This window comes from Eupeodes corollae, chromosome 2 (assembly GCF_945859685.1).
Source record: "Eupeodes corollae chromosome 2, idEupCoro1.1, whole genome shotgun sequence".
In the NCBI taxonomy this organism is placed as follows: domain Eukaryota; kingdom Metazoa; phylum Arthropoda; class Insecta; order Diptera; family Syrphidae; genus Eupeodes; species Eupeodes corollae.
In genome coordinates this window covers 99,882,472-99,903,090 of record NC_079148.1, presented here as the reverse complement: position 1 = coordinate 99,903,090, position 20,619 = coordinate 99,882,472, and the positions used below count along the sequence as shown (strand labels likewise).

Sequence of the window (20,619 nt, the reverse complement as noted above, 5' to 3'; positions counted from 1 at the left end):
GCATGCGTGGCTATTGTACAGACGAACGCTTGATGGTTCTGAGGCGTGGCTGCAGATTTTAAGTTCGCGGTAGCCGAAGATTTATGCCATGCCAGCAAACCAAGTACAACAAACAAACGTGGACGACCCTCTTATGTCATGGAGAATAATCTACAATTGAAGAAATTGAAGGGACCTGTTGCCATAATGTAATCGCAGGACGTTCGATTAGATTAATTAGATCTCCTTCCTGTTTGGACAAAAAGACAGCGGTGTAATGTTCCAGACTGCCCTGGAAGATCTTATGTGGAGTGCCGAAAATGCAAAGTAAATCTTTGTTTGAATGAGAAAAGAAACTATTTCACGATATTCCATACTACATAATTTTTTGAATAAATAGTTGATTTAATTTCCAAACCGGAAATCGCAAAATTCTCCACTTTTTTCTCAAAAAAATCTAAATTCCTGAAACACGTGTTTTTTTAATTATAATTAACTATCACATATATTTTTTTCATGAAGAAAAAAAAATCATGCAGTAAGGGGTTAAGTTCGTGAGACTCGTCGTCCAAGTGCGAACTGACAATGTGGCTTCTGTAGCCAAGAGTTTGGGACTCAATTGACGAACATCAGCTCAAGGAAATCCTTATCTTTTTGCAGAGTAAAGATATCGGATTATTCGCTTACAAGGTTCATATCGCTTTGTACCATAATTAAGGAGTTATATAGCCTTGATTTTGTGCACATTTTTTTGAAGAAAATTCAATTTTTCTGAGTCGTATCTGGCCCACGGAAAACCCATAAGTTGCAGTCAAAAAGCTTATTGAATAACAGTTTCATGCCTTTCTTCGAAAATAACGCTACGAATAACGTTTCAGTCAAGGTTGGGCGTTACAGGACTATTTCCATCGCCTCTATTTAATGCAGACATAGTGTCATGCTACACAACCCATGCCACAATCGATGTTTTGGGCACCACGTTGTCAGTCATCCTGGTCATGTTAATTAGCCGCCTCAGAACTGCAATTTGGTAACTTTGGGCTTTTTTGTGGGGAACCGTGAATGACTAATTTTATATTAACAATCCTTAAACGATGCAAACATCTAAGGCCAATATCATCGAAGCAATTCCTGGGTTTCGGTTTTATTTAAAAAGAAATTTGTGTGCCTTACATTACAAATGCTCAACCTTAACTAAATTAATTCCAATCAAAAATCAAGAAACACGTGCGTTTCATGAATGAATGAATTGATTCTATGAAAAAGTTTAGTGTTGCAAAAATAGGGGAAAAGCTTCTATTCCAAATCCAATATTAATTCCAGGATGCAGAATTTCCAGTCAACAGGAAAGGTAAAGCTTTTAAAGCATCGACTTGAAAGTTCTTGTAAAGTATTTCTCAAATACTCAATTTCAAAAATAATATCTTCTCACAGGTAAGTAAATGATAAAAATAAGACAGTGTAAATTACAGTTCAATGAACTCGCAATTCAATATTAATGGCATTTTTGATTAGTATTCTATTCTAACAAGACGAATCGATGGAGCTTCACACATTTTGTTCGATTCTCAAATTTGAGAATACTTGTACTATCATAACAACTAAGATGAATTAACATTAGGCATTTCAATAGATTGATGTTTTTGTTACCTTAGCACTTAAGAATTTACAACTTCTAAGTTCTAAGTCTAGAATGGTTGAATTAAATGTTTCATCTAAAAAAAAATAATGGTATTTGATTTAAAAACAATAATGGCCACACTAATACGAAAACTTAAAATAAGACAATTTTTTCTTATTATTGAGCTTAAGAAAACATACGAAAATAGCCACTAAAACAAACTGCTTTATCCAAAAAATTGCCTAATTTTTGAATAAAATCAACCAACCGTATAAACGGACAATTTTCACTCAAAATAAAATTGGCAACTGCCAACTAATTAGATTATATTGGAAGACTTTCAACAGATCTTATCTTTCATGTGGCGCAAAGAAAAAAGTAAAGGTGTTAAAAATCTCTTGGCCAATTTTGGTTGCCTTTTTGAGAAATTATGGCTTTTCTATCAAAATTGCGATTTCGGAAAGCTTACTACATAAGATGTTGCACGAGGCGAACCTGGGCCTAAACCAACATGCGTCTCCAGTCAGCTCGGTCTTTAGCTATGTGCCTGTCTTCAATTTCGCACTCCAAGTTGGTTGAGGTCTTCAACCACCTGTGTGGGCCACCTGATTCGCGTTCTTCCTCTACTCCGCCGTCCCTCGGGATTGTTGTTGATCTTTAATTCTGTTAACAAGGTCAGTGTCGATGTACAGCTCGAACTGTTCATCGTTATATCTTCTGCCCCATTCTCCATCTATGCAGACGGGACCAAAAATCAACCGAAGAATTTTTCACTCAAATCATCCTAAGACTCTCTCATCTTTCTTTGACAGGGTCTAGGTCTCAGCACCATAAATGAGAACCGGGATGATGAGTGTCTTATAGATGGTGATTTTACATGCTCGAGAGAGGACTTTACTTCTCAATTGCCTTCTAAGAGTTATTCTTCGTTTGATTTCAGCGCTGGTTTCGTTGTCTGTATTAATAGTAATAGCGGTGCCTAGGTAGACAAAGTCCTAAACTGCCTCAAAATTATAGCAGTATATGGTGACGTCTTGTCCAAGACGTCGTTGTTCAATGTCCTTTTTTGCTCTCATTGACCACTAAACCCATCTTCTTCGTTTCGTCGCAATGTTCAAAAACGCTCCACTGACATCACGCTTTGGTCTTAAAATTATGTCAATATTATCTGCGTATCTGAGTAATTGGATGGACCTTTGGAAGATTGTGCCTCTAGTGTTGACGGTTGAGTTTTGCACAATTCTTTCCAGAACGGTGTTGAAGAAGTCGCATGACAGTGCATCGCCTTGTCTAAAACCTTTTTTGACATCAAATGAATTGGTAAGATCTTTTCTGACCTTGATAGAGTAGCGTGCATTCTCCATCGTCATTCTGCACAAACGGATAAGTTTGACAGGGATGCCAAAACTAGACATTGCTCGGTAGAGCTCTTCCCTATAAATGCTGTCATACGCGGCTTTAAAATCGACAAAGAATTGGTGGGTATCGATTTGGAGTTCCTGGTTTTTTCCCCAGATCTGCTGTAGTGTAAATATTTGGTCGATAGTGGACTTTCCAGTTCTGAATAATGAAAATGATAAGGACCTATCAGGATGTTGACGAACGGTTTCAAACGTTCACATAATATGGCAGAAAGGATCTTATATGCAATGTTCAGGAGACTGATGCTTCTGTAGTTAGCGCAATTGAGAGGGTTTCCTTTGTACTATGTTGAGATTGCACTAATCGGCCATGCTTTCTTCTGACCATATTTTGCTTTTAATAATTTGGCAGCGATGCCGTCAGCTCCAGCAGCTTTGTTCAACTTCAGTTTAGATATAAAGGGTGATTTTTTTGAGGTTAGGATTTTCATGCATTAGTATTTGACAGATCACGCGGAATTTCGGACATGGTGTCAAAGAGAAAGATGCTCAGTATGCTTTGACATTTCATCATGAATAGACTTACTAACGAGCAACGCATGCAAATCATTGAATTTTATTACCACAATCAGTGTTCGGTTCGAAATGTGTTTCGCGCTTTACGTCCGATTTATGGTCTACATAATCGACCAAGTGAGCAAACAATTAATGCGATTGTGACCAAGTTTCGCACTCAGTTTAATTTATTGGACATTAAACCAACCACACGAATGCGTACAGTGCGTACATAAGAGAATATTGCGTCTGTTTCTGAGAGTGTTGCTGAAGACCGTGAAATGTCGATTCGTCGCCGTTCGCAGCAATTGGGTTTGTGTTATTCGACCACATGGAAGATTTTACGCAAAGATCTTGGTGTAAAACCGTATAAAATACAGCTCGTGCAAGAACTGAAGCCGAACGATCTGCCACAACGTCGAATTTTCAGTGAATGGGCCCTAGAAAAGTTGACAGAATATCCGCTTTTTTATCGACAAATTTTGTTCATCGATGAGGCTCATTTCTGGTTGAATGGCTACGTAAATAAGCAAAATTGCCGCATTTGGAGTGAAGAGCAACCAGAAGCCGTTCAAGAACTGCCCATGCATCCCGAAAAATGCACTGTTTGGTGTGGTTTGTACGCTGGTGGAATCATTGGACCGTATTTTTTCAAAGATGCTGTTGGACGCAACGTTACGGTGAATGGCGATCGCTATCGTTCAATGCTTACAAACTTTTTGTTGCCAAAAATGGAAGAACTGAACTTGGTTGACATGTGGTTTCAACAAGATGGCGCTACATGCCACACAGCTCGCGATTCTATGGCCATTTTGAGGGAAAACTTCGGAGAACAATTCATCTCAAGGAATGGACCGGTAAGTTGGCCACCAAGATCATGCGATTTGACGCCTTTAGACTATTTTTTGTGGGGCTACGTCAAGTCTAAAGACTACACAAATAAGCCAGCAACTATTCCAGCTTTGGAAGACAACATTTCCGAAGAAATTCGGGCTATTCCGGCCGAAATGCTCGAAAAAGTTACCCAAAATTAGACTTTCCGAATGGACCACCTAAGACGCAGCCGCGGTCAACATTTAAATGAAATTATCTTCAAAAAGTAAATGTCATGGACCAATCTAACGTTTCAAATAAAGAATCGAAGAGATTTTGCAAATTTTATGCGTTTTTTTTTTTTTTTAAATTTCTCAAGCTCTTAAAAAATCACCGTTTAGCTATCTTTTTTTGTTTTATAATAGGAGCACACTTAAAGGGAGATATTACTCTTATTATGTAGACACAGTGTGAGCACTAGGAAAGGGAGAGAGGGTTTGAAAGGAGATGTCGGTGCACATTGGTTTTGAATTCCTGAAAATTGCAATGTCTGGGAAAGACAGAGTGTGGCAAGGCACATTCGTGTAGTACGCTAACGAACGAATCCCTGTGCTTGACAGTACGACTGATGTTGGGCTCGAGGGTATATTGATGAGCATTCCTAGAAGCGCGAGTATTACGGATGAACTATTTAAGGGGAGGAATGCAACTGGCTTTTTCTCTAGAGCTTAAACCATTAAAATAACGCTAAAACAGCGTGAGACAAGAAACATCTCGACGATGTTCAAGTGACGTAAATGATCTTATGATGGTAATATCACCAATCAATCTGCTCTATACGTTCAATACTGTCCAAGAAGCTTAAGTAAGTTGCAGGAGCACCAGCCCAGATATGGGAGTTATGCTCAAGCTTTGGACGTTCATATATAAGTCTTGTAGATAACAGCCAGATCAGAAGGGCAGAAAATCTTCTTAGAAAATTCAAACATCTTCCGGCATTTTCGGCGACATCGCGATATGATCGTTCCACACAAGATGGTTAGTGATGCACACATACCGAGAATATCGAGATGTTCAGTTTCCTCGATGCAAGTGCCATTTATGGATAATGGCAGGGAGGTATATTTCGCTTTAACGATACAAGACAACATTGCGTTTTCGAAGCATTAAATTCCACTTGGTTTTTTATTCCCCATTGTACAATGCTGTTTAGGTCGGAATTTAATGAGCTTATCATATTTTGTCGTTGCAGTTCCACATCCGAAGAAGAGGGGTGTGAATCTGAGAACGAATATGAAAAGCTAAGAGTACTATCGACAGCGAAACAATGTATTGGATTAGATGATGCAGACAAGAGATCATTAATAAAAAAGAGAAAGAGTGTTGGAGATAAAACAGAGCCCTGGGGCACGTCAGCATTTTTTTTGTGGTTTTCAGACTTGAATCCATCCAATACAACTATTTTTTGTTGGTTGTTTGTTGTTTTTGCTTTGTTGTAGTTGATTTGGTGTGGCGTGGTTTATTGTTTTTCTATTTTTTTGTTGTTTTTTTTTATCACTGTTCATATTTTATTTGCTATTTTTTTGTTTGTTTTATGTTGTTATTAATTATTTGTTTTTTTTTTTTTTTGTTAACATTTAAAATATGTATGGGAAATAATTAAATACATATCACGATTAGGCACAAGACTCAAACAAGACGCGCATGGGCAACGGACGCACAACACAGAGGGGACCTTCCCCAACGAAAATTAACTGGAGCTATCTTCACTTCTATGAGGTCTATGGTTAAATCTCCCTTTTAGAACGATAAACGTCGTTCACATCAATATTTTTCAGTTTTGAAACCGTAAAAATTGCAAAACAATACCAGACCCCCAAATGCTATAATTTTGGTACCAAGATGCAAATAAACCCATAACTGATCATGATTTTTCGCTGAAAATCCGAATCATTTTGGTGCATTTTAAGAGCCAATAAGCGAACATACGAAGTTACTGGTGATCAACTGGCTTGAGTTCTTGTGTAAAATAAATAATTATTGACTTACAACTCTCAATCATTCCTGTGTGTGAGTCATGTCAAGGTTGAAGGGGACCTAGATTGTTCTTGAAGGATTTGTCAACTCCTCGCAGGAGGCATGGGTTATGTTGATCTTTTAAATTGACCGTTTGTATAACTACAAACCATACTTGGTTATTTCTTTAACCACTGGGAATCAAGGATATTTAAAGCATCCTTTTAAATTTGCAACTTTAACCATCCTTGATAAAACATTATTCTCTTGCAATTTAAAATTACAACTTTTTCTTGGTTTTATTTTTTGTATATATTATTCAAGTTTTCATTGTTTAGGCAATTACAAAAGAAATCTAAAATTTAATCTTTATTTGAATTTCAAGGTGTTTTTTCTGTATATTGTTCTTTCTCCTCTGGTCTTCTATCTTGTATTACTGTCTTTTGTTTTTATCACCTTAAATAGTGTTAGCAGCTCAAGGTTCTGTGTCTCTAATCTATACATTTATTAAAGGGTCAATTATACACACATGAACAAATTCTCCTTTTTTTCAATCTTTTTGGCATATTTAATTGAATCTAGGCACAAATAATTTAAATTTGAATTCAAAGAACAAAAGAAGATAACGAATCTCTTAAGAACGAAAATAAGAAAACGATTGTGTAGATATTTCGAAGCAATATTCGTTTGTATTAAAGTTTTTGATTTAAAATACGGAAGAAAATATATTATTATTTTAGAAGTTTGCTTAGATATTAATATACAGTGTCGAGCAAAAGTCTTGGTACCCGTGTGGGTATTCTTGATAAATGAGTTGTGTAAATGATATTAAGACACAATTTTCAATTTATGTTTTGATTTATTCAAGTTTAAGTTTATTTAACAAATTAACACAAGAAAAACAGAAAAATATCCTTCAAGGATCTTAAAAAAGTTGAAATAAAATTATTAGTCCCTAACAACAATAGTGCAAAAGTCTTGGTACCCCAGAAGGACAAACGAATTTAATTCGGTTTCGAATGTTTTATGTTAAGAATATGTATATGTAATTACCTAATATTTTGTGGGAAAACCTTTGAGCCTAATAACCTCTTTTAAACGATTTGGCATAGAGTTCACAAGTTTTCGCGTGACATCTGACCCTATTAATTCCCATTCTGATACCGGGAGCTCTTTAAGGTGGGTTTTGCTCGTTATATTGTGTTTCCGAAGTCGTTTCTCTTAGACATCCCATAAATGTTAGATTGGGTTAAGATTTTAGGGGGGTGTAACTAGCATGTGGGGCGTGTTGTAGGCGACCCACAACTTTACATTTGTAGCCGTATGCTTGGGATCGTTATCCTGTTGGAAGTGATATGTGTCTACGATCCCAAGTTTCTCTGCACTTTGTTGTAAGTTTTGTTTTAAGATGTTCAAATAAACTTCCTTATTCATAATTCCATCAATTATTGTCAAATTCCCGACACCACTGGATGACATACACCCCTATACCATTACACCACCGCCACGGTGTTTCACAAGTTTTAATTGTGTTTTTAGGATTCAAGGGTGTCTCATTGTTTTCTCCACACTCTAATCCTTCCATCTGAGCCAAAAATGTTGAATTTCGACTTATCGGATAATATTACGTTGTCCCAAAATTCATTTGATTTATTTTTATAATCTTTTGCAAAGTCCAGTCTTTTCTTTTTATTTATTTCACTTACGAACGGCTTTTTACGAGGTGTGCACAACTTAAACCCAGATCTCTGGTGCGATCTTGCAACTGTCCATGGAGAAACTGTTTTATTTAAACTAATCTGTATATCGGTAGCAACCTTTTCAGCACTTTTGAATTAATCTTTTTTTATTATACTCGCGATTTTTCTTTCATCTCTTTCTGTAAGCTTGCGCGGACGACCAGACCTGACCTTATTTTCGATACAGTTTTCTTTATTGTAACGGTTAATCACATTTTGTATGGTAGATTTGGGTCGTCCAACAATTTTATTAATATCCGCATAACTTTTACCTTGCTCATGGCAATTAATAATAATTTGACGCTCATTTACCGTTAGTTCTTTTCTAACCATCGCTTTTTTGGTTTTGCACAACAAAATTTCTTTAACCTTAACCTGCACGACCGATCGCTTTGTACTGATTGAAACACACATGTCATATTACAAGCTTCATGCAAAAAAAAAAACAAAGCCAACTGGACCGTTACAAATTTAAACAGTTAAAACTGGTAAAGTGCAGAAGTACCTAGACTTTTGCACTACTTTTTTCATAGATTTCAAGGTTTTATTATTTTTTGCTAGAAAATAGAATTTGTTTTTGAAGTTTTTCTATTGGTAAAAGAAAGAATAAGGTTTTATCATAATAAATAACTTGATGCATGAAAATTAAGTCCTTAAGTTTTCTTTTCTTTCAAAGCTTTTAATAACATGGCACTTTGAGTACCATGACTTATGCTCGACACTGTATATGTAAATATTGACAGTATACCCCAAATTGGTGCTTCTAAATTAACCTTCTTATTTAGAAAGTACTAAGGTTAGAATTCGACTTAGAGTAAACTAAAACATTACAACATCAATAGACACATAAACTGACAATACTCAAAAGTCCCCTATTTTCGCGTTCTGTTGGGACAAACGAGTTGATTTATTTGTGCTCTTGAATGAAATTCACAGATCTTAACATTATACAGTATTATATTTATTGCGTAGGAATTCCAACGTAACTGGTGAGGTATGACAGGTGGCACCATCTTGTTGGAAAAAAGTACAATTCAGTTTATGTCTCCGCTTCAACTGTGGTACCAAAAACGACCGTAGCATCTCGGCATAGCGCTCTGTATTCACGGTTTCGGTGAAAAAGTAGGGGCCAACTATCCCCCACTCTGCAGCTCCGCACCAGACGGTTACGCGTTCGGAATGTAGGGGTTTCGCAACGATGCTGTGCGGATTTTTGACAGCGTAATATCAACAGTTCTGTTTATTAACGGTTTCATTCAAATAAAAATGCAACTCACGTGGAATTTCTTTGCTGGCTAACTTCGCTGTCATTTGTCTAGGAAACTGTAACCTCGCCGCATAATCGGTCGGTAAGAGTTCTTGTGTGATATGAATCTTGTATGGATGAAAGTGAATTGCATTCAACATCCTATTGAAAAATCGGCGAGAAATTTTCAAGGCTTGAGAATGTTTTACGGTCGAACGGAAAGGACTTTTTCTGTAAAACACTCCTAACTCGATCAATGTTTTTTGGTGTACGCACCGTGATCGGACGCCCGGTTGTTTTTTTTTATCAGCCCGGGCCGTTTCCCGAAAGTTTTTAACCCATAGCTGTATTCTGCGACGCGACCGGATCACGATGATTTAATTCGTATTTTTTACGAAATTCAGGAATAACAGCAATGTAAGAATTTGTTATGAAAAATCAGTCGCAAACGAACGCACGATGCGGAGCAGTCCACTTCTCCATGTTGACACTAAACAACTAAAAAAAATAAACCTTCAACCGTCTACTTTCCATTCTGGCAACCACGAATATCTCGCGTCTCGGTAGGACGGAGCCATGGGTCCTTAAAATGTGTCAGGTTTTTATGCCCAACCCTGTACGTATGTACATATGTAGTTTGTGATCTGTTCGATTATGACACGTTTTGTCCAAACTTTACTACGACTTTTCTGTGGCAACTCATTTTCTTCTTCGTGGTCTTCAACAAATATAATCTCAAGGTAGACGTTATTTCCTGCTTCATTATTGTTTAATTTTTTTCATATTTTATAGTTTCTTAAATACTTAAGAACGACTTGTTTTGTTAATTTTTAAAATAAATGTTCATATTCTCTGTCATGTGACAAGATGAATCTTCCAATGAGTCTAGCATTTTTCTGATTTTTTAATTATTAGTTATCATTTCGAACTCAAAATAGGAAAAAAAAACCGTTTTCGAACGCTTACCCTCCTTACCCCGGTTTAAATTTATATAATGGTGTATATATATACACATTCACAAAAAGGAATTATTGTTATCACACCACTTCCAAAATGTGCTGCCGGCTCTGGGTCTATTACTTTTAAGCACCGTATGTCGTTTAAACCTGCGCAATGACACAAACTTAAATACTGTTCCATCGCCAGCAAAAGAAATCTATTTGAGGAAATATAGACCAATGATTTCACCAGCCTTTGAACAACTAATTTAATAGTTACACTTGGTACTCTTTCGGTTACGCTTCAGCTTATATAGGGCGAATTTGTTTATCACCGTACCCATTGAATATGTTGGATTTTTAGTTAATATTAATTAATTGGGTGGCGCAACAGTCCGTTGAGAACTAGGGCCTAGCGACTTACAACTCTCAACCGTTCCTGTGTGCGAGTACTGTTGTCAGGGATATAGGGGACCTACAGTTTTAACCAAAAACCGAACGGCTAATTTGAGAAAGCACTTTTAATGACAAGAATTACTCTTAAAGAATTTGTTAATTCCTTGCAAGAGGACAGTCCAACGCCTAACCATCATGCCACGGGTACTACATTCACATTTTTGGTTAAGAGACGCGCCTTAAAGTCCTAGCTGTGAATGTAAATTCACTGATAAGGATTGAACGAAGGGCCAATATGTTCCAATTGTTGAAAGACTACAGTCCCGATGTGTTTATGGCTAGCGAAACTAAGCTAAACCACAAACACAAATTGACTCATAAAAATTACAATATCGTAAGAAGAGACCGGCCCGACTCCACTCAAGGGGGCGGTGTCGCTCTCTTTATACGAAAAGGCATTAGTTATAAAGTCATATATAACAATGAATTGCGAAAGCTCAAGACGATAGAAGTTTGCGTTGTATGCATCTCTCTCTCTCAAGGGAAGCGGATGTATATGATTGCGGCTTATGCGGCTGGAGCTCCGCAGGTTACTTACTTTGCTTCAGAACTCGAGATTCTTTTTAGGGAACTTAAACTGAGCTTGGAAGAAAACTATTTCATCTTGGCCGGTGATTTGAACGCAAAACATGAAGATTGGGGAAATCAACATAGTAATCCCAGAGGTAATCATCTTTTTAATTTGATGAATCTTAACAGCGTTGAATATGGCGTCGACCTGCTGGCTACTGAAAGGCCATCGTATCCAAGAAGCGGCTCCTTTCTGGATCTTTTGCTGTACGACACCAGAATGACAGTAACAGACAAAGTGGGTAATCACCCTCGAAACTGCTTACAGACAGTCGAGTACGACAGTGATCACTGCGGACTGGCTGCTGTAATGCAGATTCCGAACGAACGCGTGGAGTTGGAGGAATACGTTGCAACGCACTCTTACAATTACAGTAAGATGCGTTGGCCTCGTTTCACCAACGCCTTAGCAAGAGAACTTCGTTCGAGTGACATAGCCCCACCAAACAACAGAAACCTGACAAATACAGAAATTGACCAACACTTACAACAGATGGACGAAACAATAAAACGAACGATGGAACGGACAATCCCAAAGTACAGAGAACGGGACCAAATGGACGCTTACAGAAACGCGACAATTGACGCACTGCGAAAGCACAAGAGTGGCTTACTGACAAGACTCAAAAACTTGTACAGACGACTTACAGACCCACACGACTTGGAGGTTAGGACACTGAAGTCGTCAATAAAAAATGTCAATCTGTTGATTAAGGAGAACTGCAGGCTATCAATTAACAAGTACTGGGACCGCAAGATCCGGTCAGTTAATTCGAGCGACCCTAGTATGTTCCCTAAAATCAACAAGATATTCAGAAAAAAGAACGATAATGACCTTCCGAGTCTGAAACTCCAAAGAACCGAAGAAAACAAAGACGTACTCATGACAGCGCAAATAGATCCAGAAGAAGCCATCTTTGACGATGACTTTTATATAATTGAAGATCCGAAGGAAAAAGTAGAAGCGGTGGGAGTAGCTTTCCAGCAAGTGTACAAGGTGAATGTTAGCATTCGCCCCAACCACGACCTGGAAAACAGAGCCCTACTTAATCACTTTTACCTCCGTAATGATATCACACATTGGCGATCTGAGAACCGCGGTTTCATGCGGTTCAATGACGATTCCTTGGCAAATGCCATAATCGCCGAGCAAACGAGACCAAGTCCCTTGTTAGTGACGAAGGTTGAGCTTCAGCTCATCTTTAACTCAATAAAAAACAAAAAGTCAGCAGGTGTCGATGGTATATCCAACGTTGTACTAAGACATTTACCGATGGAAGCAATTGACATATACACCACGCTCTTCAATAATGCACTGAATAATGCATATTATCCAGTGCATTGGAAGACCGCTGTGGTTCATCCTCTCCCGAAAAAGCGAAAGGATAACTCCAACCCGTCAAATCTTCGGTCGATAAGTCTTCTTCCGAGCATCAGCAAAGTTTTCGAAAAAATCATTAATAGGGCTCTGACTAAGTGGGCTGCGGACATCAAAATAATTCCGGATAAACAGTTCGGGTTCAAGGCGGGTCATGACACAATTCATGCTGCGCCTTAACTCGTTTCTGATATCCAATGGAATTAATCAAAACAACAATGCACAGGTGCTGTCCTGGTTGATTTGGAAAAGGCCTTTGACACCGTATGGTTAGAGGGTCTTTACCTAAAACTGAACAGGCTTGGCATTAGCAAGCCATTGTTGTATATACTTTATGATATGCTTAACGGTAGAAAGTTTGTTGTCAAAAGTGGCAATGTAACTTCTACCACAACATTCTCAATTAAAAATGGTCTTCAACAGGAAGCGGTGAATTCGCCGATTCTCTTCAGCATTTACACCAGCGATCTAGTAGTCTTACAAAGGCAATTGCGTACGCCGACGATCTAATTGCGTACAGAACGGCCCGAAAGGTTGAAGTTATTAGAATTCTCTTGCAGCGTGAGTTCGACAAGATTCAGCGATATTGTGACGAAATAAATAAATTTCCAGAAGTCAGAGTCAATTCTGTTCCGGACTCCGTTGGCTGGGGCCACGAGGGATACGTGTAAGAATTGGCGCAAGATGGTCATCGTTGATCTTCACGGGCAGCCATTGGCGAGCAAAAGTGTAGTGAAGTACCTCGGTATCTGGTTAGATAAGTATTTATATTTCGACAGACATATAATTGCCGCTCTGACCAGGGCCAGAGGAGCCTTCGCTCTGACGAAACGAACTGTTTTTTAGCAGTCGGCTTGACCCCAGAGTGAAAGTAATTTGCTACATGGCCCTCATAAGGCCAATGATCGTTTATGGTTGTCCTGTGTGGTTCAACATTGCCCCTTCCCAGATGGAGAAGTTTCGGGTGTTCGAGCGGCAGTGTTTACGACGCTATACCGGCTTATATCGAACAGCCGAATCTTCTTATGTTTATGTTTATGTTTTATGTTTACTATTCAAACGAGGTCCTATACAACGGGGCTCGAATCAACAGAATTGACAATTTCGTGATAAAACTCGTTCGAGGTCACATTGCAAGAGCTATGACTTCGACCAACAATTTAATTTTCGGGGCGATTCTATCCGAACGACGAGTATTTTGAAAGTGCACGCTTGAGCGGGTTCATTCCACCAGAGGCATTCCTCTTTTTAGACAAATGCGGTGTGATACAGGATAGATTGGCAGTTCCGTTAATCTACCACGTCAGACGAAGAAACGTGGATAGGCGACTCCTGTACAATCGGGACGTCATGGCAGAAGGTGGAGCAGAGCTCCTTCGGTTCAGTAGGGCTGTGTCCGAGCGGGACCGAACTGATAGGGTGAAGCAGGAGAACCAGTTTTGGTGGCTTCAATCGGCACTTGATAGTGGGTAGTCGGGATGGGGTTTAAGCCGTGGCCGGCTTACATTCTTGTTTTATAGTTTTAGGGTTTAGTTTTAAGTAGAATAGGCATGGTGGCACAAAAAAAATACAAAAAAAAAAAATAAAAAAAAAAAACAAAAAAAAATTAAAAAAAAAAAACAAAAAAATAAAAAAACATGGAATTTAAAAAACAAACAAAATTTAAAAAAAAAAAAAACACACAAAAAAGACAGTAAAATATAAAAACAAAAAACGTTAGATTTGCTGCTGTGGTTGTTCTAGTTTTAAGTAGTTTATAGGTAGAATAGGTAGTTTAAGTTAGTTTTAAGTTTTATATTAGGGACCTTATTTAAGTAGTTTTTAAGCAAAAATAAAAAGGATATTGATATTAGTTTTTTTTTTAAATTTTCTAATTAATACAAAAATAAATAAAATTGAATTGAAGTTAAAATAGATCTTAGGGCCGAAAGGCATTAGTAGTAAGTGTTATAGTTTAACTTAGAGTGTCCGTATGTGACCATTAAGTTAGTTGTAAGTTATGGATAATTAGGCTAGTTTTATGAATTTTTGTCTAGCTTTAAGATAGGTTTAAGAATGAAATAATAAAAATGAATTAAAAAAAAAAAAACATTTTTGGTTAAAGTACATTTATTTCGTGCCATCGCGAAACGCGAGAACGAAATTTTCACTAGATATCTAACAAAATATTATTTGTTTACTGTTTCCATTAGCCTAGTTTACTATGAAATCGAAATAAAACTATTCCAATCTATTTAAAGTTACATTCATTTTTTTGAACAAACAAACATAAAAACAACTTTTCTCGATACATTAAAATAAATAAATACAAAATAAACTTAAATTCAATTTCAATGTTTTTTTTTCTAAAATTTATTTGTATCGTAATCCTCTTTGAAAAAAGTCTAGACTTTTCCAAGAATTCTAATATTATTATCAATTCGGTCATTGAACAGCGTATTGCAAAATTATTTTTGTTTGTTTTATTTGTTTTTTAAAGTAGAACAACATTATATTTTTTTATTTATTGAAATTTATCACATGCATATACGACTATATGTGCAACTATACTTTTATGAAAACGATGTGCAAATACAATGTACGCGTATAGTAGTATTCCCCCACAGGATAATAAATTCAAATAAAACAAATAACACCTTCTAGCAAGAGGGTTTTAAGAGGAACACAATTTGAATGTTTTCTGCTTCGAAAAACTTTTATGTCAATATCATCAACACACAAAATTAAGGTGCTTAGGTTAATTGAAGTTAAAGTATAAAATTCCGCATTACATCATAATTGAAGTTGTTTTTTACATCCTCAAATAACAAACTCATTCACAATGTTTTAATGCCAAACAAATTAAAAGCATTTTAAATGGAGAAACTTATTAATTGTTGTTTATCAAATGAAAATAAAATACATTTATAACGTTGATTGTTTCTCGTTTCGACGTTGTTAGTATTTGTTTACGGAATTTAAACTTTTCATTGAAAATAAAATAAATAATAATAAAAACAAATTAAAACATTTGTTTTTAGTAAGTTTTAAGAATGGACGTATAACTGATAAGTGATTTCGAGAATTTATTAGAGAATATTGGTGGTACTGAAATATTTTTTAATGTTTTTAAAACTGATTCTTAAATCAATCTAATCTAATCTCAATCTCCTAAAATTGTCAATATTATCAACCGGATTGATTGAAGCTAATAAATACTTATACATTACTTTGAAAAAAAAAATAGCAACTTAATTGCATATTTCAAAAACTAAAAGACTTAGAACACTAATAATTTTAATAGTTTTACTTATTTGATCAAGCATCAATACGATTAGAGTAATCAAGTTTTAAAATTAATGACAGATTATCATAGGGTTTCTTTATTTGAATTGGTACTTTTAACTTCTCCAATCATATTTTATTAAGCAAAAATCTTGACATTATATGACACTCCAAGAAAATGATTTTTTTTAATAAGCGCACACTTAAGGGGATAATACTACCCTTATTATGTAGACACAGTGTGAGCACTAAGAAAGGGAGAGGGGTTGAAAGGAGGTGTCGGTTAATATTGGTTTTGAATTACTAAATATTGAAATAGCTGGGAAAGATAGAGTGTGGCAAGGCATTCCACATTCGCGTAGTACGCTAAAGAACTAATCTCTGTACAGTACGACCGAAGTTGGCTATATCGATGAGCATTCCTAGAAGCGCGAATATTACGGTTGAACTGTTTAAGGGGAGGAATGCATCTGGCTATTGCACTAGAGAATAAACCATTAAAATAACGGTAAAAAAGGGTGTTACACGAAATATTTCGACGATGTTCAAGCGACGTAAATGGTCTTATGATGGTAATATCACCAATTAATCTAAATAATCTACATTCAATACTGTCCAAGAGGCTTAAATAAGTTGCAGGACCACCAGCCCAGATATGGGAGTTATACTCAAGCTTTGGACGTATGTATATAGGTCTTGTAGATAACAGCCAGATCACAGGGAGAGACAAAATTCTTGGATCGCCTTAGAAAAACCAAACATCTTGATTCTTGATTATGATTTTTGGCGACATCGCGTATGTGATAGCTCCACAAAAGGTAGTTGGTGAAACACATACCGAGAATACCTAGATGTTCAGTATCTTCGATGCAAGTGCCATCTACGGATAATGGCAAGGGGGGTATATCTCGCTTTAACGATACAAGACAGCATTGGGTTTTCGAAGCATTAAATTTCAAGTGGTTTTTGATTTACAATTGTACAACGCTGTTCAGGTCGGGATTTAATGAGCTCATCATATTTTGTTGTTGCAGTACCACATCCGAAACAGAGGGTTGTGAGTCTGAAAACGAATATGAAAAACTAAGAGTACTATCGTCAGCGAAACAATGTATTGGATTAGAAGTTGCAGACCAGAGATCATTAATAAAAATGAGAAACAGTGCTGGAGATAGAACAGAGCCCTGGGGCACACCAGCATTTATTTTAAGGTTTTCAGACTTAAATCCATCCAATACTACTTATATTGAACGATTCGAAAGGTAATTACTAATGCAATGAAGGAGGCACGCATTTTCCATAAGAGCCTGATGCAAAATCCTATCAAATGCTTTTGAAATATCAAGTGCAATAATCCTACTTTCTCTAAAGCGATGTAAAGTTTTGCTCGACTGTACGGTAAGATGAACCATGAGATCACCAGTGGACCTATTGCTACGAAAGCCGTATTGTCGGTCATTAAAAAGATTTCGATCTTCGAGATATTTCTTGAGCTGATAATTAATCAGCGTTTCCATGACTTTGGAAAGAAGGAACGTAAGTGCAATCGGTCGGTAGTTAGAGGGTGAGGAAGATTCGCCTTTTTTGAGAATAGGCTGGACAAATGCGGTTTTCCATCCGCTCGGAAAGAGACCTGAGGAGTAGGACAGATAAAAAAGCTTACGCAGTGGTTTTGTAAGCGTTGAAGAACACCTCTTCAGAAAGCCATCACACCAATCATGTAACAATATATAAGAATAGAAACTAACCTTTTTCATTTTCCGTGTGCAACGGTCCAACATTTCCAAAAAAGCGTTTATCTAATATTTGAAGAAGCTGTAAAGCAGTTGAATGTATTTCTACGCGCGGGCATCCAGTCATGAGGAGAGTTACATTAATAACGGATGTATAATGGTCACATGGATATTCCCTGAAATAAAAGCAAAGACACGCCATAAATTGATTTCCATTTAAAAAGGATTCAAAAATATGACGTCTTACCTTGCACTAAAAATTGCAGCCAATGATAAAAAGCAAGCATCAGCTTCTCTCGGTGTCGAGGTGTAACAACGATCAATAACCCATTCAAGCAATTGTCCCATATCAGGATTTGTTTCTAGAAGCAAAACCACAGTATCACGAGCCAGTTGATATACCTGCAAAAAAATAAAACAAAGTTACTATGATGAAGACTGTAAAGAATGTGGAATAAAAAAAGTTAAGTCCAGATATATTCTTCCTTACGCCTTTTCTTCAGCTAGACCACGTTGGATTATTTTAATTTTTGCTATTGGACACATTTGATTTAACATAAATAAATTATTATAGTTATTCTTTAAAACGTCGATATAAACCATCATGAGTTAGCATTGAGCTATCGTTAACAAATTTTAAGCTCCACCGGTTCGAATAAACTACTTTTGAATTTTTGCAACAATAATTTTCTACCTAGTTAGCTAGTCATGTACTATTATTACAAAAATTGGAGTCATATTTTAGTCGAAGAAGAAAATACTTTCGGTTTCTCGTAAACTGTGTGATTCTATAAATATGAGAAAAATACTCCATTTGACGAAAAGTTCCTGGAAACATAGGGCTTGAGCTAGCGAACTCTCTGTTTCATTTAAATAATCATTCACTTGTCCGGCTATAAGTTAATAAAGCCCTTATGTTTAACAATTAACTAGAAAAACATAGGAATTAAAAGTCCTTAGTGTACATTTCTAACGAAATTAAAAAGCTAATTTAATCTCATTAAAAATAATTAAAACTTAATCACTTTGGCTTCAAAGCTACTCAAATGCAAATTCCATTCGTTGTGATAATTGAAATACCCCCACTTTCAATGCTTTACAAAAAGTACACTCAACACACACCTTTTCATCTCTTGATACCAGTAAACAATCCAACCATTTATAAATAATCCCATCGTCACCTAAGTAAGTGGTATGAAAGATTGGACCACAGGAAAGAAGTGCCGACATCGCCTGAAAAAGAAAAACATTTGTTTTTTTTTTTTTTAAATTAATTAAAAAATAAATAATTAAAACACTATCTACCTGTAGAGCACTAAACTGAAGTTTTTCCTCGTCAACTGTTGATCCAATTTGAGAAGATATTCCAAGTGCCTTGGCAAAGGTACCAGACCATGTTGCAAATAAATTGAATAAATTCCTTTTGAGATCTCGAGATAAAAGAGTCCCACAAGCTTCAACTTTGATGTTATTATAAAAAGAAAAGAAAAAAGTTTATTAACACGAAATCGTATGATTCAATATTTGAACTTATACTCACGCGAGAAGTTCTTTATCATCTTTCGAATAAAGTTACAGAAGTGTGCTTTTACTTCACGGATGCTGGTGTTATCCTTGTCAGTTTCCGATTCCAAATAGAGCCGAGCACCTTCTATGTATTCAACAAATGTTGGATGTAAGGACATGGTATCTCTTTCAAGAACACAAGTACTGTGTGCAAAGGCAAAATGTCATTTCGTATGAAATAATTATAATAAGCTTTTCGATATCAAATAAAATTACCTAACACCAAAGGTACCATTTTCTGCAATCTTTTCCAGAACACGTACTAATTGCAAACGTAATGCGTCACGGCGACGACGTCTTCTCATGTTTTCTTGTTTTCTATCGACTGCCTCGCGTATAAAAACAACCAGCTCTTCCATCAAATCCCTGTTAAAAAGGAGAATATATGATTATGTTAATTTAAGACCTTTTCTGTTTTTGGGAACTTCTTTGTGAGATATTACTTTAGAGCATCGTGATTTATCATTCCAAGAGCATTTACAGCTGCATCTCTGACTTCAGTTACCTCACACCTAAGAAGAGGTACGACGAGTTTATACAGAGCTTGAGGTGATGCAGATCCAATTGCTGATTTGTCACTTCTGTCGGCGTTCAAGGAATCAGGTGATGAACTGAAATATTTGTGTATAAATTTAGTTAAGCAAAAGTCGAATATTATTTTGCATAAGCAACCTCATTCTTCTAATTTAAAAAAAAAAGAAAAAAAAAACAACTAAAGATAACTCAGCATAGTTAAGTAAGAATAACACTTTCATAAAATTTTTTGAAGAATTAGTTTTTGTGGTAAGAGGAAGAAGATTATACGTTTTTTACAGAAGATCGGAAACATTGTAAATGTGTTAAATTAATATAGGAATCTATGTATCAAACAAAGTGCCTATCAATATATGTACACTACCGGTCAAAAGTTTGAGACCATTTTCAAAGGGTTTATGAATGAATATAGGATTTTTTTCCAATTTAAATTTATTTGAGACTGTGATCTTCTCCAGTAAACAAAGTGCGTATTATGGGAAAAGTTAAGGAAATAACTATTGAAACTCGATCTGCGATTATGACCCTTATTGAAGAAGGCTGTTCGCAAAGAGAAATCGCCACAAAACTGAAGATATCCAAAGGAGCAGTGCACAGGACCATACAGCGTTACTCTAGTACCGACGGTTTTAAGGAAAAACCAAGGTCAGGAGGACCTAGAGTTACGACGAAAACCGTAGAACTCCATATCATCACCATAAGCAAGCGTCCTAGGAAGAAAATAGCACCAGAAATACACGCAAAGATCAATGAAATCCAGGAAGAACCATTATTTGTATCAACGATACAACGAAGGCTAAGGCATGCTGGACTTTTTGGGTGTGTTGCAGTGCGGAAACCACTTCTACGA

The 20,619-nt window shown here is 36.5% G+C and overlaps 1 protein-coding gene across 5 annotated transcripts in view; it reads right to left on the bottom strand.

Annotated features, from left to right (window-relative positions):
• LOC129947342 (protein furry) overlaps nucleotides 1-20,619 on the bottom strand; it is a 137,760-nt gene that overhangs the window by 69,193 nt on the left and 47,948 nt on the right. For all 5 annotated transcript variants that reach the window (XM_056057865.1, XM_056057863.1, XM_056057867.1 and 2 more), the window contains 7 exons: nucleotides 19,679-19,846; nucleotides 19,452-19,601; nucleotides 19,210-19,379; nucleotides 18,975-19,129; nucleotides 18,792-18,902; nucleotides 17,917-18,071; nucleotides 17,685-17,845 (listed from right to left, as the gene is read on the bottom strand). In XM_056057865.1, the coding sequence (XP_055913840.1) occupies nucleotides 17,685-17,845; nucleotides 17,917-18,071; nucleotides 18,792-18,902; nucleotides 18,975-19,129; nucleotides 19,210-19,379; nucleotides 19,452-19,601; nucleotides 19,679-19,846 (1,070 nt within the window). The remainder of the gene's footprint in view (nucleotides 1-17,684; nucleotides 17,846-17,916; nucleotides 18,072-18,791; nucleotides 18,903-18,974; nucleotides 19,130-19,209; nucleotides 19,380-19,451; nucleotides 19,602-19,678; nucleotides 19,847-20,619) is intronic.